The sequence below is a fragment of the Aphelocoma coerulescens genome, chromosome 18, assembly GCF_041296385.1.
Source record: "Aphelocoma coerulescens isolate FSJ_1873_10779 chromosome 18, UR_Acoe_1.0, whole genome shotgun sequence".
Taxonomy (NCBI): domain Eukaryota; kingdom Metazoa; phylum Chordata; class Aves; order Passeriformes; family Corvidae; genus Aphelocoma; species Aphelocoma coerulescens.
Genome location: NC_091031.1, coordinates 9,599,904 through 9,627,639, shown reverse-complemented (window position 1 = coordinate 9,627,639; position 27,736 = coordinate 9,599,904). Strand labels below are relative to the sequence as shown.

Below are 27,736 nucleotides of genomic sequence, written 5' to 3'. Positions count from 1 at the left end.
GTGGACTTATGCAGGTTTCCCATGATTAGTTCTAATAGTTTATCTGAATTTTCAGGTGGGTGAAGCTGATTATTTGTTGTTGACAGAAGGACTGTGTAGGGAGCTTGTCCTAACAAGCAGTAATTGTGTGATTAGGAGAGTTTAATAAAGAAGAGGAATTCTAATTCATTCATAGTACTTGGTTTGTTGACAGTTAATGTCATTTTCATTGAACGAAATCTATCAGTGATGCTTATATTTTCAAGCTATTTGGAAGTGCTGGTGTTCTGAAGCATTATTGTTTGCATCTAAGACTAAAGTTAAAACCTGTAGAAATGAGGAAATATTCCCAAAAAAAAAAAAAAAAAAAGAGGGCAAATAAATGTAGATTTTAATATCTCAAATTTAGATACTCTGTAGTATGATTAGACTGTAGAATTACAGAAACTCTTTTGCTGAGGAATAATTTGCATTTTGAAAAGAGCATTTTTATAAGTTCCATAGTTATGAACTATTATAGTTACTTTCTTAAATGAAACTGGACAACACTGATGTATTTATAGTCACGGATATGTTACCAATGTAACTTGTTTTATTCATACATTGTATTTCTTTGCTTTGGCAAGAGCAGTGCAGGGCCCTAGAAATCATCTATTACTTTGGAAGGGAACAATACAAAATATAACTTGCAATACACAGTATTTCTTTTCCAGACAAAAGTTTTCTAAGAAGGAAATTGAGATCGCTTTCAGCTGATAACTATTAAGGTAAATATTGTAGATTTCATAAGGAAAAAAAGAAACTATTACTAAAATACAAATGTAACCAATACAGATGTGGTTAGTAGTCCAGGATCTTCACCATTTATTTGTTTATAGCTGTGTAGGACCATTCTCTGTCTATTCAAAACTAATCTTCTGATCCAGATAATAAAATTATGAATCTCTAATTGTACTCTCTGCCTCCACATGGGTATGCATTAGATAAAATTAAGTTAATTAGTTTTTCACTGGGGTCTATTTTTTGGTCAGGCATATAAATTAACTGTCAAAATTGAGCACTTCCATTTTGACAGGAAATAATTTTCTTAAAGTGAACCATAATTTACGATATAAATACTTGCTGAATCAGGCATTGTAATGCAGATGACCCAGTGGCCCTGTATGCTTTCTGAAGCTTGGCCTTGAATACTGGTTCATACAAGTTCTTACTTAAAAAAGGGAGGGAAGAAGGGCAAACTGGGGAGAAATTCCCACAGCTCAAAATATTTCTAAAGCTGCCTAACAAAGCAGCTTTAACTATCTGTATAAAGCTTTCTCTAAGCAACTTGGTGGGTCTGGCATAAGTATCAACTTTGAACAAGATTTTCATTTCTAATCTCTTTTCCTGTCTCAATACTGAATTATGTTCAGAGTTTTCAGATCATGCTTGCCACAGTGGGACATGGGGGAGCTGCCAAAGCCCACAGGGAGAACTCTGTATTGATTACTGAGAGCAGACAGACTTCTGACCTGCTGGAATTGCCCTGGAACCACTCATGGCAGTGGTTCCTAAGAGAAATAAATTATTTACCTCATCTCTTGAAGTGATACTCTATTAAAGTATTCCCTTTTTAGGTCCTATTCTTGTATCACAAACTTTTCTCATAGGTTGGGCAATCCATGGTGAATGGAAACGGTGCAAACAAAAAGTGGGATTTTGGAACATGAGGTGTGCACTTTTATTGATGACTTTTTCTGTCATCAGCATAGTCCTGAAGCATTTATTACAAAAAAAAAATAAGCACCTGTCTGCCAGGTAGCAATACTGCTTGTAAGTGAAAATACTTACTCATGGCCACTGGATCTTTGGATGCAAAGTCTTATATTGTCAGCTTGGAGCAGAACTTCAACAATTGTGTCTCATTGCTGCAGGAATTTCCTATCCAGAAACACAGATGTCTTATGGCCAGACTGGCATTTCTGAAAGGTGTCCATTTTGTTCTGGGATGTTTATAACAACAATTTGGGTATATATGCACAGTGAGGTTATGTTAAGCACACGATGAGGGTCACCTCATGCATGTTTGTTTCAGTAAGTCAGTCAAGTGATCTGAAGGACCAAATGGTTTCTCCATTGCAAGAGCCTTTTCTTGTGCAAGTTTTAGAGAGATTGGAGAAACTGAGCCCTGCTCCTGTGATACTGTCACAGGGCAAGTTTTACAGGGAAACTCTTCAAATCATGACGTGAAGGCACATGCAGAAATCATAAAAGACACATTTTCAGTAGCTTTGTGAGTCGTATTTTGCTTTCAGGCTGTTGCAACTGTCTGAATTGTACAGATGGTTATTTCCCCCACTCTGTTCTGATTCCTAGCTGAGACCTCATGGGCTTCTTTGTATAGTTCATTTAACAAGTTTGTCCCTCGTAAACAAGACTGTGGCTCCTATTCCAGCTGTTACTGCCCAGAAGCTTTTTACAAAACATAACTAACATCAGTCATTAACATAACTCATAACATTAACATTTACTTTCTTAGACATGTGAGACAAGAAGTGGTGAGGGCCTTTTTCCCCATCAGGATTTACTATCCATCTTTTCTGTGTACCTCTGCAGTCATGTGCAAGGATTGGCTCTTGAAAAGACTTGAAAAAAGGCATAAGTATTGGAAATGAATTATAAAAACTGTCAGCTTTTCTGTGTGTCTTTTTTCAAAGTATTAGGTACTGATCACTGGGAAAGCCTGGTTAATCTGCTGAGTGAGATCAAAAGGGAAAAATAAGCTTCAGTTCAATTTAGTGTTGCCTGAGATTTATGGACCCTGTGCTGCTCGTTTGGCTCGTGTCTGGTTTTCAACCTGTAACTCTAGAATTTGGCAGGCTATTTTCTCCATAGAGGTCTGCTTGCTGTCTGGTGAAACATCATTTGGGCAGCAATAAAGTCAATGTAGCAAGTACAAGTGCAATTTCCCCATCTTAGATTCTTTCCTATACGAAATGGTAAAAGGGACACTCCCAGTAAATAGAGTATTGAGTGGAAAAAGGGATATTTGAAGAGATATTGTTGTGGGTGTCCTCTTTGCAGTATTACTGTGTAGGATGCTCCTTCCTGTGGAAGGAACACTGGTTCAGTTACATGTGAATGTGTTCTGCATTTAAGGCTCTTGTTACAGAAGATGTTCTTCTAAGGTCTGTGTTTGGAGCACAACTTGGTGCACAGCTGGTCTGCATGAAATAATTGACAGTTCTGTAGCCCAGTTGTTTCATTGCTGCTTCCTGGAAGAGACAGATTGGGTTCACCAGCTTAATCCCCAAACATGTGGTCTATATTCTAATACGAAATGAGGCGGAACTGTGAACAAGCTTTGTGTTTGGTTGGATTTATTTTGGTATATGCCAACTCTATATTCTGTGCAAGTGCATCCCCTGGGATCTCTTCCTAAGCTGCTACTGTGACCCTTATATCAGAGCAGGATCCCAGTTCCTCCTACCAGGGGAGTGTGGGATTCCAGGCTAAACCTGAACCTTGGAGCAGATTCCATTGAGAGGCAATGTTTATGAAAGACAAATAGAAACCTTACTCATCTGTGCTTTCTGTGGCACATAAACTTTCAGAGAAAAAAGTGTTAATGGCAAGAAGTAAGTTTTGATTAATGATTGAAACTATTCTCTTCATCTTCCATGTATTGTATGAAATCTGTAAAAGAGATTTTTGATGTATTCTAATAGCCTCTACAGCTCAGCAAAGAGTGAGAAAATGTATTTACAGGTTTCTATTTGATGTAGCCTAATTTAGGATGGATTTAGGGAAACTCATCAATAAAACAGTGTAGATTAAATTTAAACCAAATCCACATGTGTTAGTCTGTAAGTGCAGACATTTATAAAATAAATTGGTATATCATGTTACTTTTCTTTTAAATGACTTCATGTGAATTAGGCTTGAGTGTGGAGTTCTGAGATGTGTTAGGACATGTTGAAAGGTATTAGGCATACACACAACATCACCTCCTTTGGGTTGTGTAGAGGGGCAAAATTTGGGGTCTCCTGAGCTGTTGCTGTGACAGGACAAGCTGATGGAAGCAACAGATATTTCTTGTCATAGTCTAGTCTCTTTATCCATGCAAAATCTGGGGGTTTTCCTCCATAAAGCATAAAAGGAAGCAAAGCTAAGCAATTTTCTTGCTGTTCCCAGCCTTGTAGATTTTTCAGTCTTATCTACAGTTTTTGGGTCCTGCCCAGAGGCCTTTCACAGGGTGCTTTAATTTCCATCACCTTCCCCCCTGCTCCATTTCCCTCCTTATCTCTCCTCATTTTGCTTCAGTTATCTGTTCCATACTGAAACTTGAATTCAGTTTGGTTTTGCTGGGTACAGGTCAATGACTACAATCATCATCTTGAGGAGATTTTGGCCACCTGCACCTGAGCAGTGTCTGGGCATTTTTGGTATGGGGCATCTGCAGAGGAGGCTGAGGGCACATCCAGCAGAGCTGAATTTTAGGTTTCTTTTATCTTTGACTTTTTCTTTTGTAATCCTACTTGTGATTGTTTTTCTTCTCTTCTCAGAGGACAGTGATGTTTTACCTTTTCAAACACAAAAAGAAAAATTTATGTTCTGTTACCCAGTGATGCTCTTTGATCAGGAGATTGTGTTAACAATTTCTCTTAATTTTGAGACCGAGAGAGAAAAGTGCCCAAGGGTGTCATAAATCATCCATGAGTTCCAAGAGCCTTTCTTTTAAGTAAAGAATTTTCTCCCTACAGTATTGAAATTTGTGATCTGTCATCAGAGTTCTTTAACTGAGTTTTTTAGCACGATGTTGTGTCTTTTGCTGAATTTAAGGGGAAGCTATTTACTCCCCTTAACTGAGGACAGAATATGTAGTCATGCTTTTCTTCACTGACCTTAGCTGTTAACAGAACAACTTCAAATATTTGCAAATACTCAGAACCAGAACAGCCTCAGAGCATTACCCTTTGGTTAAGAAGTTTTTTTCGGGTACAAATCAAGGTGTGCTGGGTCTGGCTGGGCTGGAGTTACCTTTCCTCACAGAATGCTGTTCTGCACTGGTACCTGGGCTGGTTTTGGTAGCACAGCAGTGGTTTGGCCAGGGCTGAGCAGGGATCCCACATTCCTGCAACCCCAGAGGCCTGGGGGTGGGCAGGAGGTTGGGAGGGGACATGGCCAGGACAGCCGACCTCAGCTGACTCCAGGGATGTTCCTACAGTGTGATGTCACCTTCAGGGATAAAAGCCAGAGGAAGGAAAGGGGGACATTGGTTCTTAAGGCATTTGTTTTCCAAGGCAGCCACTCTGTGCTGAGGCCCCAGGAAGCAGCCAAACATTGCCTGCTGCTGGGAAATGGAGAATAAATCATCTTTTTTCTATTTTTTTATTTGCTTCCATGTTCAGCCGTTGCTTTTTTTTTTAGTTAAACTGCCTTTATCTTGACCCATGAGCTCTTCATCTTGTTTTCTCCCCCATCCTGCTGAGGAGGGAGCTGAGAGTGGCTTGGTGGGCACCAGAGTCAGCACTGCACAAGGGCTGCACAGCCTTGGAGCTGTGGGACACGGGCCAGTGTCTTTCAGGACAATTCCTCTTGTTTATGAAAGGCAGCAAAAATGGCAAAGTAATGCTTTGCTCCAGCTGTTGAAAATGAATCACAGCACAGGCCCACACAGTAGCAGAGGATGCATTTCTACATTTCCACAATTACTGTAAAGCTGGGGGGTGTGTTTGCTGTCTGAGGGCTCATCCAGGAGCTGGGAAGTGTTAACTGGATTGGTTGAGACTTTGGTTTTGGTTTGGGATTGGTTTTGATTGATCTTGAAACTGCACCCTCAGGAATAGCTTCAAAAGTAAAGCATAAAGGTTTTCATCCTCTCCTGCTTTAGAAAGCCTTGCTTGGTTTTGTCCAGGGAATGGTTTATTTTGGCCAAATGGAAATATTTATAACACAAAGGACATTCCTGACAAGATTATGTTTTTTGATAGGAAGTGGATTTGGATTTTAAATTCTTTTTCTGTTTTAAATGTTGATGTTTAGAATCGTGGTCGGATTTGTGAAGCAGCTGCAGTGCTGAGGGTATCTTGAGTTTGCAGTTGGATAATGAGAAATGATGTTGAATTGGACAATACCAATTACTGACCTTATTAGTCTTAGCAATAGTAAGTCTGTCTCAGTAAGAAAAAAAATTATGTCTAGAACAATATAGAATGACAAGGCTATTGTGACAACAGGTAATAAGACTGAAAAAATGAGTGAAATATCAAGGTTGTCAAAAATATGCATTGTTTGATTCAATCAAAAAGAACATTGACCCAGACTTTTTTCATAAAGGGAAGGAATGAAATATGCTTGAAAAGCAAATCTTTGTATCAGTGTTCATCACTGAAAAACTTCATTTGAGATTTAAAAGTTGGTTCCCTCTAACAGTAACATCTGCTAAAACACTGCAGTGTAAAAGAAAATTGTCTCTAGGTACCCATTCTGCTTTCACAGAACTTCTGACTTATATTTAGTTTAATGCAGTGAACACTGAGATTTGTTTTTTGTAAACTACTACCAAAGCTGGAGTAATTTCTATAAAGTGCCATGATTAGCAAAAGCATGAGTTTGGGGAAGAAAGCACAGTGGGTATTAACTTGAATAAGCTGGTTTAAATCACTGATACAGAGAATATCATCATGAGAGCTATCTCCAAAGATAAACTAACACCTTAAGCTACAAATGGTTTTATTTTAACAAAAATTTTGTTAACTAATTCCATAGTGTTATAGCTTGTCTCAGTGTACTTCTGCCAAAAATACTTAGATCATGACAATGATCTTAAAAGTTTCCTTTCATTTATTTACTTCAGTTTGTGTGAAGAGGTGATATGGTGGCTCTCGTGGTGCAGCAGAAATGAGAGAGTCCAGGGATGATGGTTGTTGCCCAGCAGACACAGTTTGTTCTTCTGAATGTTTGACTTTTAGGCTGAACAATATTTAAACAGAATTCAAGGCCCAGAACAGCTGTGACAGCAGAGGAAGTTTCAAGTCTTCTCCATTTTTTTCTTTTATTCTTTTTTGTTTTCTTGATGATCTTGTTATATTCCTTTCCCTTTCCTTCTAAGGACGTCTGGTTTTTTTCCATCCCCTCTTTTAGGCATTTGACTGTGAGTGACGTGAGAGGCAGACTGCTGCCCACTGCCATGTCATCCATGATCCCACTGCTGTGGGAGCAGGCACTCAGGGAACATCAGGGGTGGGCTGGGTTGGCCACTGGGGCCTAGTGGAATTAGCAGGGCAAGAGCCAAAGGAAAGGATGTGCAGAAATGTATCTGGGCTGAAAGCTTGGAAGTTGGAGACTTCACAGCTTGGAAATTGAGAATAAGCCCAGCCTGTCACAGAAATATCCAAAGTAATATGATGAGGCTGAGTAAAACTTGTCCAATTGTCTTTTGGTGGCGATAAAATAAAAGTGTCTGTTATTTTTTGACCAGGCTTCCCAAAGTGGTGGTTGATACTCTGAGTCTGGCAGTGTTGAAGAGACATCTGGACAGTGCCCCTAATACCATGTTTTAACTTAGTCAGCTCTGAAGTGCTCAGGCAGTGGGACTGGATGATCATTGTGGGTCTGTTCCAGCTGAAACAGTCTATTCTATTTTGCTCAGTGTGTATAAAATTGGCAGTTTTTAAACTGCAGCTGTGCTTTAAAATATTTATACTCCCTTAAAAACTTTCAGGTATGGTCTTGATGTCCAAATGACTTGGGGTTTGGACAGGCCATTCCAGCAGAAATGCTTCTGTTCTGGGTATGTTGGCACGTTTGATGACAATGAGTTTTATCCCAATGATGAATTAACAGTGCTGACTCCCTGATGTGGCTTGGTGTGGCACCAGACCTGAGCTAATGCACCTCCTCCCCTCCCACACCCTCTGCCTGCCTGCAGGGGATCTTGTAGGTACATCAGCTGGATCAGAAGTACAAATATCCCATCCAGTTATGCACTGGGTGCAGGAATTCCACTGAAGTCAGCGGAGGTAGTCTAGATTTTCACTGATGTAAGTGGAAACAGAAACATCTTCCACTGAACTCAAAACACTGTCCAGCTGCTTGGTAACATTTATTAACTTTACATTTTGCAGATACTGTACATAAACCTGGTTTATGTCTTTCCTAAGTGGCAGTTGGTATAAACACAGCGTCGTGGTACAGTATGAAACATGTGAGAAGTTCCCCTTGGAAATGAAGGGAAGAGGTTATTATAAACAACCCCATTCACATTAAAGTGCTTGAAGTGTCACACTTGCTGCAGTGCTAAAATCTTGGCACACCTGGTGCAGGGAAGCACCCAAAGTGTGTGTATGGATTAGGGAAGTGTTCTTCCCTCAGTCTGCTGTCAAAGGGAGGTTTTTCTCAGCCTGGAGGGTAGTTTGTTTCTCATCCCTCGTGGCACTTGTACAGTAAAAATAGCAGCAATAACACAGAGCATCATATTCTCTACATCTTCCTAGAATTAAGTTTTCTCATGTTTCAATGAAGTAGGAAAACAAATTGAAACTTTGACTGAACAGGACAACTTTTCATGTTCCATGAGCTTTAAAGAGGTGGTGTCTCCTCTTCATTTGCCTTAGCAAGAAAGACTTGCCAGTCAGTATTTTTTCTGTTTAGCAATGATGTTGCTGGGTTTGGAGGTTTGAGACCAGAGAGCTGCTGTTGGAGTTCCTTCTCTGTGGCTGATTCCTCGGTGACCAACCCTACACTGACACAGACCAGTTTCAAAGGCCCAGCATGTGTCACTTTTCACAGAGTGTTAGCTGAATTTTGCCAGAATAACAAGTCTTGAAGGTACTAGACCTCTTTAGTTTTATCATCTTTTGGCAGTATTTGAAGTTGGTTTTTGGGTTTGTTTTTTTGGGGATTTTTTTTGAAGGGGAAGACGATGTTTATTATCATGAAATTGGCTGTGTGGCTAAAATGCTTCAGCCAATTTTGGGAGATCACAGCTTGCTGCTCTTTTCCTGAATTCAAATTAGAAGAGGTGACTTGATGCTAGTGGGGATGATGTAACCTTCACAACATAAATAAACAACATAACATAAATACAGCCTTCATCTTTTATAGATGAATTAGCCTGTTTTTCAAGATTTATTTTCTCTTTAATAAGCTGCTTTTTCCTCTTTCCAATCTCAAAACAATTTTTCTGGGGCAGAATAACACATTTGCATGAACACATTATGAACAATTGCTGTTCATAAATGTCTCAACCTGGCTAAATATTTAAACATTTGCAGCTTGCCTGTGTACACGCTACTGATGGAATGGTTTCCTGAATCAGGATTTAAAAGATTATTTCTGAGGTTTTGCTGACTTTGGAACTTGGACTCCTTTACTGCCATAGGTGGATCCTGCTGGTTCTGTGATTTGTTTTTATGTAGGATCAGCTCGTGAAGTGCTGCAGTTTTGAAAAGGGCAGAGATCCCCATTTCCAAAAAGAGGTTATAGTAAATATTTTATAAGAAATAGGAATAAGTATTGTTGAAATATTGATTTTACTTAATACAAAGCTAAGTTGGAAGAAAGCCTTACAGGGAAATCTGATTTCACTCTTTCTGATCTTTTGTTATGCCACTGTTGTACTTGAGTTCCAAAGCTGTAGTTGTTTGTCACCATGACTGGTTTGCTCAGGTGGTAACACTGAACACTCCATCCATGCCAGCAGAGTTTTGCTGTTCCCACTAGGAATGTCCAAACTGGTGTCTTCTCTTGCTATAGGAAAGATTGGATCAACCTTCATCATCAATGATTATTAGGAAAAACCACAGAGACAGCTGTGCTCTGAGTTCCTGTGGATTGCTGTAGTTTATCTTTTCTTTCTTTTTTTTTTACAAGTAGCACATGCAAAGTTCTTGTTACTAATTCTGGAGAATTTGGGGGAAATTAGCTAAGCTTTTAGCTAAATCCTGTGAAGGAATGACAGGGAAATAATTATCATTAAATATTTTTAACCACAGTAGTTCCAAGATGTTATTGTGCTTTTTTTGTGTTACACTACCTTTTCTCAGAATTTGTAGTTCAAAGACCTGAAACCTCATTTAAATCTTAATCATTTTTAGCAGGATGTGTGAGACAAACAAGGGTGTTTATGTTGAGTGACCCATGAAGCTCTCAAAGATATAAATCACAAGAGCTGCTTAGTAGATCCTTCCCAGCTGGTGCTACAACCACGTTTCACTACAGCCAAAAGTGCTGTTGTGTTTTCAAATTTTTAGTTACATTAAGTACAGTTCTAGCATCTGCTTCCTCTGCTGATTTTCAGTTTCTTGGCAAATGAAAAACCAACATTTTCTTCTCTGATTCAGTTGGTTTCCTTTAGATAGTTACTAATACTTTTTTTTTAATATTATAGCAAGACCCTTTAATGCAGATGCCCTTACTATTTATTGGTGGTAGATGCTGAGGGCCATGTAGTAAATATCTACTGTCTTTTTGGTGTAAATATTTCTGGAGGATAAGAAGGAGATATTAAAAAAGAATGTACAAAATCTTCGTATGTGTAGCACAGTTGGGTTCCTCTTAATTCTTTGAACATTTTAGCTGCACTTTGCTCATGATCAGATTCATATTGGCTGAAACAGCTTTTTAGAGATGAATTTTTTAAAAATTAATTTTATCTTGTTAGAGAAAATAATTTCATTGGTTTGAGGATAATGATAACAGTCTGATTATAGGAATGTATGGCTACATGAGGTGTGCACCCTTCAAAGGTGGCTACCTGGACTAGTGAATTTAGAAGCCCTCTGGAGCTCCTCTGTATTCATCAGAGATGGTGGCAGAGACCTTGCAGGGGTTCAGTTGCCCCATGGCAGAAATTCTCCCTGGCAGAGATGGCTGCTTGCATTTGAGCTCCAACTCGGGGTGAACCTGGGCTCTAATCCTCATTATTGTTGATTTTATGTTGTCCCAGTTGGAGTGTGGGTGCCCTGATCACTCACACCAGCCTCTGCTTGGAAGATCTGAAGCTATTAATTACCTTGTTTCTTATCCCTGAATTCTTTAAATATATTTTGACATGCTGGATAGATTGAATGACTGACTGAGCAGTCACTACTTCAAAGCAGGGACAGGGAATGCCAAGTTCAGGCAGAATTTTCTGCAGGAGTGAATGTCAGGAGTGATGCACACCCAGGGCCCAGACTCAGAGGTTCAGTGTGACTTCAAGCTGCCCATGCTGAGAGAGTTTGGAGGTTCAAGTCAGTCACAAATTAAAGGAAATGTTGGTCATGTTTCTGCCTGGGAAGCAGGGGAAATCAAACAAAATCCAATCCCACATATAAACCCATCAACAAATTATCGGGGAGGCTGAAACAGGAGAATGCAGAGAGGAGGGGAAAGCTTTGTAGTGTTCTCAGCTCTGGTTTGGCTCAGACTTTTACAGATTGATGGGCACTTTATTTTTATCTCTGCAAATGCTCAGGGTTGGTTGAGGTCTTTCCAGGTTTGTCTTCTGCACTGCTGAAAAACAAACTCTTGTGAGAGGTCACTGGGTTCTGGACATGTATTGGGTCCCTTTCATTATCAGGGATGTATGTGTGTGTAAAAACTGTTGCCGAGGTACTGGGTTTTTTTTTTATTCTCAGTATGTCTATATTTCATTATGAGAAAGTGATTGTGGGGTAAAAGATTAGAGACAGTGTGCAGAAGGCTAAAAGCCTGAGATCTTAAATTCCCCCCCTGTAAAATCTGCTGTTACTGTTTCTGCACTAGCAGTGACATTTATTTTTCTAAAATACCTTTTTATTTTCTGTCTTTTCCTTGTTCTCCCATTCACAGTTTTGAAGTGTTACAGAACTCAAAACACTCTCAAGGCACTGGAATGCATTTGGTGCTTTGATACTCCCCAAAGACTTGTGATATGATGGAAGACATGAGGGAGAGATTTAGGGTAAAGTTTGCTTTGATTTCCTAAAGAAAACATTCTGCTCTCGCAGCTGTTAATCAGATAATCAGGATCTGTTGTTTAAGATCTGATCTAAGTTTTCTCTTTTTGCCTTCTCTAAAGGGTAAAAGTCTATAGGGGAGAAAAAAACCACAGAAGAAATATAATTTGTATTGGAATAAATGCAGCAAGTTTGCATGAATATTTAATATTTCTCCTGTGGGTCTCTTGCATGTACATTAGCACACAGCTGAACGTCTCAAATTCAAAAGTGATCTCCTTCCCTACAGTTTGATGCTTGTTTATAAGGTGCTTGTATTTCTTTCATTTAAGTGAAGGTCATGTGTCCCCCCCTTCCAAGTTGCATAAAACTTTTATAGCAGGAGCTTTTATTTGAAAAAGAGACTCAGTGAGCATTAGCATGAAGGATACGTTACGCTCTCGGATAATCCTGAACACTCAAAAGTATTTCATGTTTCTCTCTCCAAATACCTGCATTTTAAAATTTGCTGAAGCTGAGATTTGCCAGGAGGTTTACTCACATTTCAGCTGAACATTAATTTTGGGAGCAGGTATGTAGAGAAGTTTCGTGTGTTGCTTTTTATGGGAATTTGTTTTCCTCTCTGCTAGCACATTTTAGGGAAATTTGTTAATTGTGGGCATAGCAGAATGCACTTCAAGAGGCAGAATAGTTTTATTTTTTAGCTACACACCATGTAGGGAGATATTTCTGTTATCTATATTGTCATCTGTTAAATACTATCTAATAAGTCACAAATATGGAAGAGCAATTCAATCTTCATCTTGTGAAAATTCTAAATGGCATGTCCACAAGTCAAGTGGAAAGGTAAATTTAATGGCTTATTTTACATCAGCATTGGTCAGCGTTGTTTCTTAGCAGATTTCTTGTTTGTTCTAATCACAGTTTAGGACCTGCCAATATGACTTTAAGCAGATTGTTTTCTTTCTTTTGTAGTAAAGCCTCAGCACAAACAGCAAGCCAAGAAGACAACCTCTTGGTGCAGAATGCCTTATTTCACTGGGTGGAATAATTCTTCCATTGTAAATACTTGACTCTTCAAATACTGGAAACTCTCCAAGAATTAGAGAGACTTGTTAAGGCAAGGGTGTTGCAAAGACCACTTTTAGTAGCCTACAGACCCAAAAAAAAAGAGATGTAAGACATGCTAAAATCATACAGGCTGTTCCCTTTGCATGCAGCTATTGTTTTGGCATCAGCAGTAGCTTAATTCATCGTCATTAGTAGGGAAAAGCTCTAAAAATGACAAGAAGAATGGTGCTTGCCCGTGGGCATTCAGCTACAAAACAGAGATATTCAGAGTATGGTCAGCTCTCAATTATCCCACACAATGGGGCTGGCAGGAGCTGGCTCACAAAAAGCAAAGCCACAGCCCGATTCAATCCATGGGTGCTGGACTAGAAACCCCAAGTTAATACATTTACTTGTAGCAAGTTTGTAAACAGTTTTGCTTTCAGCAGCAAATTTTAAGAAAATCTAAAAACATAGGTAAAGAGTAGCTGCTATATGCAGTCTTTACCCAGCATTTTGTTCTTTGTGGGGCTCTGCTGTGGCCAGAGATGCCAGGAGGAGGTGATGCCCTGCTGATACACACCCTCTTATTCATTCCAGGTGGTGGTTTCACTGCAGAGACTTGGTATGAAAATTTTGGAATACTATATGTAAAAATTTGATGGTTTGATGTAATGGTTGCAGAGCTATAAAGAGGACTGTTGTATTTTTCTGAAAGTGAATGGCCTGGTGAAAAGCACCAGCAGTGCAATAAACTGTGAGGAGCCAGGGAGGTTGTTCCAGCAGTTCAGCCAAATTCAGCTTTTCTCCCCACTACTGTCCCCTTTTTGCATTAAGAGAAAACATCATCTCACAGCTCCTCTCACTGGCTCTGTTCTTGCAGATCCTGTGTTTCCTGCAAACTGTGAAACATTCCAGCCTTCATTCAGGCTTCAAATCCAGAGGAAATCACAGGGAGCTGTAGGTCATAAATTTTCCAGGAGCAGGAATACCTTCTCAGAGGTGCTGAATGCTCTCTGCTTTCACTGGCATTAGCAGTTCTCAGACTCTTGTACTCTTTTTCATTAGTTTTGTTGCCTGTAGAGTTTGGGATTGTGAAGGTTAAATACCACTGATTTTCAGTCAGGCTACCCCAGAATTGCTGTGGATATACCAGCTTTTCTGCACAGAGAGGCAAGGTATGGTTTATTTCTGTAATCTACTTTTTGCTGTGCCAGATTCCAGCTTCTTTCAAGAAGGATTTTCAGCTGCTCTCGAAGCTTGCAGTGATGAGGTGACACAGGCAGTTATTTGTGCAGGCCTAGGAAAGGGTGCAGCAGTTCAGTACAATATAAATTATCTGCATGGAATCCATACCACGCTGGCTGTTTAGGTCCCTAAAAGCTTAATGAAGCTTGTTGTAGTTATTTTCTTTCGAAAAATCTTGTTTGCCCAATACTTTTTTGAAGTAGGAAGAGTCTTGTTTTCTCTTCTCTACGTTCTGTACCTCTCCCTCACACTAACACACACACCCACCTGATTCTGGATGAAAACCTGGTACACTTCAGTAACAAGGTCCTGGTTAAAATTAATTAATAATTCGCTGCTGAATTAATGCACAGATATCTTAACTCAGCATTGTTTCAAGGTCAGGATTGTTTGAAGGATGTTTTAAAAGATTCAAAGTTGTTGTTTAAAGGATGTCCTTTAGTCTGCCTCCAGCTCACAAAATCACTGTGGCCCTCCACCATGGGATTTGTTTTCTCTTCCACCCTCTAGCATGTCAGTGTCTGTCCCTGGATATTAGAAAGCTTCATTTATCTCAACAGAGGAGATTGGTTCTAATCCTTGATTTATGTGGATATAATTTTGAAAAATGCTGTAGCATAAGTAGAATTAAACATGTAGTGGATTTTGGGGAACGAGAATGGTTTTTTCACGTGGGAAGATTTGATGAGGGTGGAAAGGTGAGTGGTGCAGATGGTGTGTAGTCCAGGAGCCATCCCTTTGTTTAGCAGCCTCTGAAAATTAATTAAACAGAATTAAACATGTAGTGGATTTTGGGGAATTAGCTCATTGCTTTGGAAAGCAGTCTGGGCCCATGATTAAATCTGTTGCTCTTGTGAACTGCCTGATTTCCCCTCTGTGTCCTGCATGCCGTGATGATATCTGATGTGATGAGGTTGGTTCACCATCTGCATGTCTGCTTTTGTCACACTGCTGTTAGACTTTGATTTGCTGCTTCAGGAAGTAGAACTTTCCTTGAGATGTTACTGTAAACACACAAAAGCCTTTCCCTGTATTGGAACTGAAATTTTGCACCAAATGCTGACAAGATCAGCAGTGAGCATCAGTGGGAACCAGAGTTCCATGTGCTTTTGACAGCTCTGAAATGCAACAATGAAAGTCACTTTATCAACTCTTTGTGTTCTTTGGATTTATTTTCAGAGAATCTGTGTAACAGTTGGCTGTAATTCGATAGCCAAACAGTGAACAAGAACAAACCAGTTTCAATTACTTGTGACTTGATCCTTGGAATAAACCCAGATAATGATAAAAGTTCGAAATAGTTTAGTAAATGAGATGCTGAAATAGGAGTTTGTGCCCATCATCTGGAGATGGATTCCAGTTAGGTTATGACAACACTGTTCTTCAGGAATTCTGAAGCTGAACAGATTTATACCTCAGCTACACCTCTGTAACAGGTTTTTAACAAGTTGGTTTCATTCAACCATATTTGTATATTTAGATTATTTTGACAGCATACAGTGTACTGTAATTAATAACAACTATTATTAATAAGCATTAATCTTTCAATCCAGCTGTGTGGGAAACGTTCACAGGTCCAACCTGCTCTCCAATATACTGAATTAATTCCTCAAGGAGGTCTGAAAACCCACTGATGTTCCAAGGTGACACAAGACATTTGTTAAGCACGGTTGGAGAATATTTCCAAGAAAACTAAACATAGCAGTTCATGGCACCATCATTCAAATTCTGCTTCTGATTGATTTTCAAGTTAAGACTAGCGTGTCCTCTTTGTTTCTCTCGTTCCAGCCCATGCAATCTAAAAGATTTATGGATAAAATCTAGAGTGTCAGTTTCACAAAGTGAGAAGTTGCAGTTTTTATCACAGAATAAGGCAATTTGACCATTTTTTAACACCTTGGCAAGAATTTTTGACAAGAATAGGCAAAAAAGAAATACAGAGGAAACTTTCCCATCAAACTAAACCAAGGTGAAATATAAAATTTCCAAAGTGAAGAAGGTTGAGGTTAATTTTTTTTTTTTCCTCTTGAAGATAAAATTTCAAAAGCTCTGGAAGGTGGTTTTCAGAAGCTTGGCAGATGCTGCAGTGTTTCAGAACAGTTGTTAGGAGTTAGTGTTTTTCCTGGCCAGTTCTCCTCCCATCAGAGTGGGTATTCAGAGGATGCAGTTTTATGTTACAGCTGGACTGATTAACTGTGGGCAGTGACCAAAAAGGGAGGGCTTGTTTTCCTCTCCAAAGCTTGTTCCTTCCCTCTCCAGTGTGTCAGTGGTATTGCTGCTCTGACCCCACAGTGAACTGATTCAGAGAACTAAAGCTGTAGAAAACTAAAAACAAGGAAAATAATGGCTTTTTAGTGATGTAGTGCTCTGATCCATCCTGGGGTCAGGTGAGTGCCAGTGCTGTGGCTGGGGTGTGTAGCCAGAGGCAGGATGAGTGGGAGAGCTCTTCAGCTAATGTAGATGTGGTGTAAATGTAGACTTCTAGCAGTTTCATCAGGTTAAAGATTATTTCTGGATTATCTCTGCTGTTGCTGAAAAGAAGGTTCTTGTTCTCTCTGCTTGGTGCCCTGTTCTCCTACATCCTCCTTTGTGGTAGCACTGCTGGTTTGTGGTTTGTTGGATCAGGAGATTCAGCTGAGGACTAAGCTAACAACATCAACAATAACAAAAAAAGAGAATTTCAGCTTCACAGAAGTTATTGTTACATAGCAAGGGACAAGGTAGTGTGAATTTGTGACAGCAGCACAAATAAATTTCCTAAATATAGTTTTGATGTTGCACTGTAAGTATTCCTGTAGAAGAAGTTTATTTGCCAATTCACTGACTCTCAGCTGCTGTGCTGTGTAGGTTTAAGGATAAGATCCTAAAATCATGTGTGGCCTCATCAGTCCCTGTTTTGCCTGTGTGATTCTCCTCTGGTATCTCTGCTGAGATGGGCAGGGAGCCGTAGAACACTGCTGGATTTAGGACAGACATCGGTGTATGCAGTGTGTGATGGTCTGCTATGAAACCATCATCATCTGGGTTAACATAAGTGGCTTTTGGATGGTTTTTCTCAAGTTTTTCAAATCTGTTCTGTCTGTTCTCCCTGAAGTATCAATGTCAGTGGAGCACCCATTATCTGGGATGTTTGGGATGGATGCTCTTTGCACGTGAGCACGGCTGCTTGCATTGAGCTCCATCTCTAAGGTGAAGTGCATTTCTGTTCTCTGATGGACCTGACAGCACTGAGGAAATGGCATTCTGGCCTCTCCAAACACATTTCACAAGTGCCAACGGGCTCAAGACTTGCTTTTGAAGTTCTTGTTTCATTCAGAAATGAGATTCAATGCAATGCCCTCTGGCCTGGCTTTTCTCCCTACTGCTGTTTTCTTTTGGGATTACTGTTTGGTCATTGTTTGGTTCAGGCCATACTCAATTGCCCCTGTAATTAATGTGGAGCTAATAACCATGTACTGAGTAATCATGTCTGCTCTGGTTTTCTGGGATTGTTTTGACTCTTTCAGCTCCCACTGACTCTTGGGGGGAGTTTTTTACATTTAGCACCTCTGAACTAGAGTATTTCAGCTCTGGGCAACCTGCTGATGTGTCAAGCCATAGCCATTAGGTGATAGGATTGTTCTGACTAAATATGACTGCCCAAAATCGAAGTGTCTGTATGAAAATGAGTCACCCCAGGATCCCTTTAGGGACAGTGAGGTTCTGTCCCTGTGTTCCTGGAGTCAGCATGCCGTGTGCTTCACCCTGAAGTGGATGCCTGTGTTTGGGCAGATGCCCATAAGAAAAGTGGGAGTAGCTCATCTGTTGAATTTGGATTAGATTTCTAATCTGATTCATTTGGACAATTGATTTAAGTGTCTGTATGTGGGTTTAAATCCCTGTTTATATGTGGAAATGGAAGCTGCCAGACATAAGAAGAGTTTGTGGAGCTCCCTCAGGCTGACATCAAGAGGAGCACCTTTAAAATGTAGATGCTGAGATGCATGTGACAAATGTACACCCATGCTCTTAGTTTAAGAACTTCAGCTATACAGGAATATTAATATTACCACTGTACCATGCTATGAAATTGTCAGCTTACAGGATCAACACTGTCACTGGTGTTTGACTGACAGTAGTTGTGAGGTTGGTTTCTTCTGCCTTCAGAACCCAGGGTGTGCTCCATAGTTTCTGTGTCACTGTTGGAAGCAGGCACAAGCTTCTGCCTTCACTTTGCTCGCTGTGTTTGACAAGTTTGGTCTCTTCTTTGCCTGAATACTTCATCTTGTGCTAAAAGAAGGAACCAGTTTACCTTCTGTAATTCACATTCTGGCTTATTTCACTGTTGTATTTATAAGAAGTTTGTTTAAAGCTTCAAAGACCCATTTGTATGGTTCTTGGCTGTCACAGGTGAAGAGGATGAAATTAATAGTTACTCCCTTTTCTCTCCTTAAAGCTCTTCCTTTCCAACAACCTTTAATCATAGGTACCCCTGGGTAGCAAATCCATAGTACTCAGGTAATGTTTAAAACAAACTGCATTTTACTTGTCCAAGCTTGATTAGGGTTTAAGTGTCTTTGGCAGAAATAAAAGATCAGCGAAAATTCCTACTTAATATATGTATAAGGAATATAAAATGGAAAAAAAATATCAATGCTCAGCAATTGTAGGGTTCAGTTTAAGAACTTTAACTTCCCATGATTCTTCTCGATTCGTTCACTCCAATATCAACATCACCATTATTGATAAAGTGCCAACTCCAGTACAATACTCTAAGTCTGGAGAAGTGTTTTAAGAACTCTGCACATGTTGCAGCTTGGGATAGAAGAGAAGGTGATGGAATATGAAGCAGGAACCAGACTCACCTTTTGGGCTGTGGCACCTGGGACATTCTGGCACACTGTGCTTTCAACACTGAGCACATGCCACATTTCCTCAGTGCCCTTGCTTTTCTCAGGGCTTGAAATTGCTGAAGGTTATGCACAGGCATAATTTCAGGTGAACGTGTAAGGTCTGCTTTGTTCCTCACCAGCTGCTGGGTTGGATATTCTGTTAGCTGACTGGCTTTTTTTACCTCTTTCCTAGGTGTTTACCTCCCATGGGCCTACTGTGATCATGCCAACCTGGTTCTGTTCTCGAGAATGGTTTTTTCATGTGGGCAGATTTGATGAGGGTGGAAAGGTGAGTGGTGAGGATGATGTGTAGTCCAGGAGCCATCCCTTTGTTTAGCAGCCTCTGAAAGCCCTGTTCCTAAGGAACACTAGGAGAAGGGGTCCCTGAAATAGATGCAGCAGATCAGAAAACTAAAAACAAGTGAGCCCATAGTTTTGTTATGAACAATCCCTGCAAGGTGAAGTTGGTTGCTGAAAGAGATTGGGAGGGAAGAAAGGTGCAGGATGGCAGAGAGATAAAAGTATATTCACCTAAGGGGGGAGATTTTTATCCCTGAGATGAAGAAAGAAGGGCCATAACTACCACTAAAACTCATTTATCCTCCTGTCTCATGTTCTCTTGTCAATCTTAGTTCTTGTGCTTGTCCCTGGAAGATTTTAAGTAGCTTCTCCTCAAGGATCAGGACTTAGAGGTTACAGATTAAATACCTGTGATCTCAGAAGTGTTCCTTCCCTGGCAGTTAGGTGTTCTTTGTCTCTATGAATTTCCTGTATTAGTTCAATTTGATTGCTGTAAGCTCATCAGCATGTTTATGGAATAAAATCCATGCATGTCTGTTAGTAGTATTTATTGTGGTAGTTGAAATATGTTGACAAATAGATCTAATTTAGACACATTTGGATCCATTTTGTGTGGTTTGGTTCTGAGGGGTTTTGCTTCCAGTGGTTTTGGTGAGATTTTAGGGCTAAAGTGGGTGGTTATGAATTTTTTTTTTGAAAGCTTTCATTTATTAGCACTCTAAAAAAAAATCTTCTAAGGCTATTTCCTGTTTTATGATTTAAACTACAACACATGATGATGATGATGATGATTATTTTTATAGCTTCTAAATGAAGCCTTTCCGTGCCATGCAGTGTATATATGTACACACAGGCATACACATGTGTGTGTGTATGTATGAGGATTTACAAATATTATTCTTTGGGCTGCCAAAAAATTATAAGGAGACAGCAGGCAGAGAACTGAATTGTTTAGAGCAGTGAAAGGATTTACCCTTAATTACATGGTGGGTGAGTGGAAGAGCTGGGAATGGTGCCTGGCTCCCAATACAATCTACATTTGCTGACCCCATGCTCTTTATTTCTTTTTTATTATTATTTCTTATCATTGTATTTTCACTCTCTGAAGGATGTTTGACTCAACTTCTTGAGTGTTGTTAGTAAGCTCCAAAAAGAAAGCAAGCAAGTTAAAGCAGCATCAACAATGGAACAGCAAGCCTAACAATAAAGTTCAAGAGGTTAAGTTAAATAGACTATTGTTCTGTGCTTTTTTGCTTTTCATTTTGGGGGTTTTTTATCTCTTTGTTTTGTTTTTATGAGTTGGGTTTTTTTCTGTTTTGATCTCTCTGTATAATTGTGTAGGAACTATGCCACTGGTTATTCAGCTGTAATGCACTGACAACCTTAATCCTGATGATTTTTTAGCCACAATGCATGATATGTCCTTCTAGTTTTAAGAATTACCAGTGATAAGTTGAACATATTGTTTGTCCCTGTTGTGAAGTGTCCAACATGTCCAAGCTCAGCCTCTGGCTGATACAGAAAAATACCCTACAAACAAGGACAGATCTGAACAAAGCAATGGACACAAGCAATGAAGTCAAACCTTTGTCCTCTGTGGGTTTAAAGGACACAAAATCAAGTCTTAAATCTTGCAGCATTTAGTGCTGCAAAGTATTTGGCATTGCTCTAACTTGTTCATTTTCATTTGAAAAGAATTCCTTTGAGGCAAAGAAAGGTTTTCTCTGTGTATCAGCAGAGCTGAGAATACTCTTAAGGGTCTCATCCCTGTTCTGACCTGACCCAGGATCTGTGTTAATCTGATCACTTCCATCTCCATTTTTGAGTTAGTGTTTATTAATGAGACTTGCAAGTGTCATATTGCTGGAAGTAAACACAGGAACAGGCCAACAAATCTCCATGTTTTGGCCTTCTCCATTTGCTAAACTGTTTCTTGCCAAAGAGCTGCATTTCTCATTTGAAATTAAATCCCAACACCTGTTCTTCATATTTTAGTGCTTAGGAAAAGTGGAGGGTAATTCTTCCATGGAAGAAATTGTGATTTGATGTTTATGGTAACAGTATGGGTGGAGTGATAAAATACAAATAGATATGCTATGGTGTAATCCTTTTTTTATTCCAGGTAGATATGTTTGTCTCTCTCCAGCCATCCAGGCTTTATGTGAAACAGATTTCTTTCAATTTTTTTTTAAAATGAAGTTCTTTTTAATGAAGATCTGCAGTTGTTGGAAGCATATTCCTTTTAGGTCCAAACAAAATCCTAAATAGTATCTTCATAAATGGTCTCTAAGAGCCTGACAGGTTTGTTTTATGTATTACTTAACTAAAATGGTAAAGGTGTTATTTATGCAGTCTGTGATAAATGATAATTAAAGCAGGAGTACTGAAAAGGCTTTAGCAAGCTTTGGTGGTGTTCTGAGACTAAGATAATAAAATGGAAGTGGTCACAAGCCTAGAAAGTAACATTTCAAATAGTACCCCCTGCTAGAAGAAGAGGCACATGAACCATGTTCCTGACTTACCTTTTTTAGGAAACTAAAAGAAAATAATCTTCCTGTTATCCAGCAATTTTGGATAAAGAGTGCAGTACTTCCTTACAGAAAGATGTAGCAGCACTTCACTAAACCCTTCAGAACTCTCACTTGACACTTAGTGTGTGACATTGCCACGAGTGGGTTTGCTGCTGGAGTTTTTGGTGTCTCCTAATAAGTAGCACCATTGTTAAAAAGTAATAACCGTGTCCAGCAGCATCACAAAAAATTGTGCTGAGGAAAAAAAATGTCTGTGTTCTGGTATGATGAGAAAAGCAGATTTTGAAGCTGTTAAGAGTGGGGAACTCCCCAGTCGTGTGCAGGGGTAGAGGTGTCTGATATTAGTGAAGAAAAGTTATTGCTTCATGTGTGTGACAGCAATCCTGAGTGCAAGGAGAGCTGTATAAATGAGCATTGCTAACCTGCAGGCTCCACTCCATGCAAGTGTGGAAAATTGCAGAGTCTTGGCTCTCTGCAGGCAGAATTACTCTCCCCATCACAACTGCTACATGCCAAACTTGTCTCTTTCTCTAGAATTTTACCACAACTTGGCTCTGAATTTCCTGCCACCCCTGTGTTTATCCTTCCTTTTTAAGTGTATGAAAACTGAAAATGGAGTGACAGCCTTTAAGTTCGGAGCTAATCTCGACGTGTAAACAGGGGGAAATGATTCTTAATGAGTCCCAGATGGAATAGCTCATTGTAAACCACTGGCATTTCTGAATACAAACTGTGCCTCCAAACAAAGTGTCTGCAGCTCAGTTTCATTCTATTTTTGTGATAAAAGGTCACAAAAAAGCTGAACTGAGGAGGTGTCAAAATATCCTTTTGAGCACAGGAGACTGTAGCCCGTGCTTAAAGCTCTGAGGTAACTCTGTAGCTGTTAGGCACTCACTGATGCAATTTTCCACTTTCTCTGCCAGAGCACACAAATGTCATTCCCTTCAGAAAGGCAAGGAGTTGTAATAATGCCTGAGAGGTAAAAGGCTGAGCAGGAATTTGGGTTTTTGGCACGTGAATTCAAATATTGTCAGCCTGTCAAACAGCTTATCAAGATGCTTTGGAAAAAATCAGGATACAACACAGACACTACTGGGGGTTTTTTGTTTGTTTTTGGCTTGCTATAATTAAGGCTGAACAGAGATCAATAATAGATCTAAAAAGGAGAGAAAAAGTGGTGGATCCAGTGGTTAATTACAGTTTATAAGCCATTTGAAAGTTCACCCCGTAACACACTTCTAATTATATCTTCTGCTGGTGTGTTATTACATATCATTTAGAATTTACCTCCTCCCTTCCATTTGACTTCCCCATCATGTTTGTTTAAGTGCATTTCTCTGTGCCAAGGCATTTGGATGAAAGCAACCTTTTGGAGTTTCCTTTAACCTGTTATTTCCCAAACAATGAAATAAATGCTGATGGGCTCAAGGCAAAATGATGGAAAGGCATGATTTGGATGAGAGCCAAGAAATGAAGTGATGGATCTGCAGAAAGAGAGACTTAATATCTTGGATAATCCTGTAGAAAAACTATTAATAGCTATTTAATTCTTTCCATTCACCAATTTTAGGCTCCTCTGATGAACTAAAGCAATTTGGTTTTTTCTGTCCAACAGTTACCTCGATGGTGCTGACTGGTTTACAAAATGTGTACTAAGTCATAGCCCTGTTTTGCTTGATTCCCCTGATCAAAGGAAGGACTAAGCTTTTCCAAACCTGAAGGCTTTTCTCCCGTGTGGATTGATGTACTTCTCCTCTTGTTCACCATCACTGTTTTTTATAACTGCATGTATACATGAAACAATGTTGGATCTCCCATTTTCACCAGTCAGATTTCTCTGCACAGGCTAAATCTCCACTGGTTGTGCTCACAAGGATCTGCCAGAGTGCCTGGGAGCTGGGAGAGGGCAGGGAGTCAAAGGTGACTGAGACAAGGCTGAATAGAGATGGCTGAGGAAGTTGGGACAGATTGGTTCTGTGGCAGAATCACTCTTGTCTATTTGATTTAGCAGTAAAAGGCAGATTTTATATTGTGTTTGTGCCTCTACAGCCCCATGGTGGTTTCTGTCCAAGTGACCAAAGGGAAGGACTGCTGTCAGCCTGAGGTGCTGCAGAAGTTCCTGTTGGTCATCCCAGGGCTACAGCATGATCTCACCAGGTGTTAATGGTTACAGCATCACACAGGGCATCACTTGCATTCAAACTCCTCCAAAAATTGCTGGTCGTCCCTACTGATGCTCCTCATCTTTACTGATGGTGGAGGTGCAAGAACTGTAGCCAGAATTGCTTGTTGTGAGATGCTTGAACCCCCTTGAAAAATGTTGAGGTTGCTGCAGTTGGAGCCCAGTTTGCTGCCAGGAGTGAGAACAGTGAGCGATGAGAGGATGGCAAGACAAGGATCATAGATTTTTGTGTTTGGCCCCTGGAGAAGGAGTTACTTTAACTCAAGTTAGGATTCTGCTTGACACCCCATGGTGTATAAAAAACCAGTCCTCTCATCAGTACAACCCTCAGCACAGCACAGTACCTGCCCCAAGTACTGGGTCAACAGAAACCCTTCCCCTGTTCAGCAGGAATGTGCTGAAGCGAACGATGATTTTGCATTTGGCTGCTTAGAGCAGAGGAGGGGCAGGCTGTGCTTTTTTCTGGGAGCTGTAATCAGTTTATCCCTTAGTGCAGCAGAGGATGTGGTGTTGGGTTTTGCCTATGATGTGGAAAATTCTGCATGTAGTCCAGTAACATGTAAACTGTGCAATTTAATTGTATTTATTATTGCTGAAAGCTATTGATGTGGTAGCCTATTGCTGAAATGCTGGGTAACTGATACTTTTAGCTATGGATATTAATTTTCAAAAAAACACATTAAAATATCCCTTTAGTGGTTAAACAGCTTTTTCTTTCAAAGTTGTGTTGTTTCACAAAGATTCCTGGTGTTTAAAATGCCATCTGGATCCAATAATAGATCTCAACTGGGAAGGAACTCTTGTATTGCAGCAAACTTACACGCTCAAGAGCCGTAGGAAGTCCCATCCCTGCAGGATCCATAACGCAGTCAACATCTTTCCTCCTCTGAAAAATGCATGGCAGTGCTGCTCCTTTGTAATGTGAGAGGCCACTGCTGAGCAGTACAAGGCACCTGCTCCTTCCTAGGGCTGAGTGCACTTTCTTCCAGAGTATTTCTGCCAGTTACAGGAAAGCAAAAAAGCACTTGGAACCAAACAGTGTTTTGAAAGATCCATTTCCTTCTGCAGTAACTCCTCTTAAATATACGTATTTACGGTTGTCTTGAATAATGTAAATGCTTATCCAAAAGAAAAGGAATTGCTGAGATGTCTGTGATGTAATCATAGATCTGAATTAAAATCTGACTCCTGCAGCAAGCTGATATGTGCTGCACTTGTGCCCTGAGACACAGTCTGGTATGTGACCGGAAAAGAGAAAAAGGTTTAAACTTTGCTGCTGGCTCAGTATTTCCCTTTAAGCCTAGAATGAGAAAAAAATATAGAAAGGGCTACAAGATAGATGGAAAGAAATTGATTTTGTGTTTTTCTTACGTTCGTGGTGACTGTGGTTGCTGGCTGCTGCTCCAGCTTCTCCTAGATTTCTTTTATGGCTTTTAAAGTAGCTTCACATAAAGCATAAATTGTATGAGGTTGTCTGAAGGTTTTCTTTTGCATTGCAGCTCTTAAACCAGAATTCACACCAATGTCTACAAAGGCAGCCAATAGCTCCAGATGTGCTGCCCTCAGTGAGCAGCTGGAGCAGGGTCCATTCCCTTCAGAGTGTGGGAGCATTGGCCCAATTCGGTGTCACACAGGAATCACAGAGCCAGGGCTGGAACTGCAGGCTCCAGAGCCTGAGTGGATTCTGATTTCTCCCAAGATCCATATGTTCAGCTGAGTGGTTTAGAATTGTTTTCCAGGGTTCAAAGATTTTTTTTTTCTCATTTCTCTTCCACTCCCACACCCCTCTGGCTACTCAGCCTGGTGGGTATGAGAAACAGTCACTGAACAGTATTGCTCTCGTAACTAGAGGGCCAGTCCAGCACTTTAATTAGAGAATCTCATTTTCTTAATTATGGAAGAAACTCAGAAGCTGTAGTAATAGGGAAAAAATTCAATTAATATCATTTTTCTAACTTGTACTCCTATTATTTTTCTGTGTTAAAATTGAGGCTGAGGTTTATGCCCTGGGTATTTATGTATGTGATATTGTCTACAGAAAGAAATGTATTTCAATCTCTTCACCTTCTTTTCCTTCTCAATTTTGTCATGTCATCTTTCAGCTTTTTATTGTTGCTACACTTCAATATTTTCTTTGACCCACCTGGTTTTATAACAGGGAGCTTTTTAGTCTGGTAAAACCATGTGACCTTTAAAACACTGTATTGGGGGAAAGAAATATTTGTATTTAAACATGAAAAAATGAAACGTTCTAGTATTTCAAGAAGTTGTAGCTTTGCAAAATACAAATAAATGCTACTTTTTTACCTTCTGTATAGGGCTTGAAGTGTGGGTTTGTGCTTTCATGTGCCTCAAAAAAGAATTGAGTGCTATGAGCCATATGATTGCTCTTCTGCCACTGCATCTCTTGCATGAAGATTCTCTGATTTTTAAGTGGAAAATGTTGAAATGATTGTGAAATCTCTAATTTTTCCTAGAGCCTGCTAGATCCACAGTTGAGGGAGCTTTTATCCTGTAGTGTTTTCAGCAGCACTGGATGCAATCCCATTAGGATGAATGTACCATGGAAGGAAGTTTCAAGACAATAAAATTCTGTTTTCAGATGTTGCCTCATTCTGAGGTTGCCTTTATTGCAGTTTTTATTAAGGTCTGTTGTTATGGGGCCCAAGTCACCTTTCCTAAGCAGAGACCAGTATTTATATGACAACCAGAGAAAGAAGGAGAATTCCAGTAAAACAAAAACAAACCCCTTCTGAAGTCCCTGATCCTTTTCAGTATAAACTGTTTGGTTACATGGAACTTTAGGCTGCACAGACTGTTTAGCAGCTGGGTTTCTTTTCCTTTTTGGATTCACCTGCACCAAGCTTGAGATCCCTGTCAAAATGAGATGATGTTGATTTTTCCATCTCTGTCCTTGCAGTCAGTTGCACTTCATTTTTAAGTAGCACTGGTCATTCAGTAGCATTAGCTACATTTATTTCATGACCCATTAGATAAGTTCATTGGGACATACACAAATAATATTATAGAGTCAGAGATGGGTTTGGGTTGGAAGGGAACTTAAAGATCTTCCTGTTTCACCTTCAGGACACCTTCTATTAAACCAGGTTTATCCAAGCCCCATCCAACCTGGCCTTGGACACTTCCAGGGTTGAGGAATCCACAACCTCCTTGGGCAACAGAAAAGTTGTATTTGTGAATAACAATTCCATTAAACCATATTAATTTGGCAGAAAAATAAAACCTCTTCAGATGTAACTGAATCCTGATGGAATAACTTGTTTTCTGTTCCAGGGTGTCCCAGAAGATTTGTTGTTTTTTTATGAACACCTCCAGAAGGGTGGTGAAGTGTTTCGTGTGAACCACTGCCTCCTGCTCTACCGGTACCATCCCCAGGCTGCGACTCACTCCGTCCTAGAGTAAGCTGTGGTTTCTAGGAGAATTTAAAAGTTGGGTTTATCTTGGAGCATAGGCAGCAAAGATGGTGAAATTGTATTGGGGTATTTAATTAGGACTTTTAATAAGTAACATGCAAGGGTTTCATTCTCATGGGTTTTGCCATATGAACCACAATGTAAAAAATATTTTTAAAATGTTAAGGCTTAATTTCAAAACCAACTGCCTCGATATTTAAAAAGTAAACAGAAACTTGTAATACCAACAAAAATGGTC

General features: G+C 39.8%; 1 protein-coding gene across 15 annotated transcripts in view; it reads left to right on the top strand.

The window, feature by feature from the left end:
• The window catches only part of B3GNTL1 (UDP-GlcNAc:betaGal beta-1,3-N-acetylglucosaminyltransferase like 1), a 105,173-nt gene that overhangs the window by 53,399 nt on the left and 24,038 nt on the right, over positions 1–27,736 (top strand). For 14 of the 15 annotated variants that reach the window (XR_011155808.1, XM_069032809.1, XM_069032804.1 and 11 more), the window contains 2 exons: positions 19,245–19,340; positions 27,359–27,483. Coding sequence is in view for 14 of the 15 variants with exons in the window: in XM_069032809.1 (XP_068888910.1) it covers positions 19,245–19,340; positions 27,359–27,483 (221 nt within the window). In the remaining variant the exon portion in view is untranslated. The remainder of the gene's footprint in view (positions 1–19,244; positions 19,341–27,358; positions 27,484–27,736) is intronic. The other variant, XM_069032810.1, reaches the window with a different exon arrangement.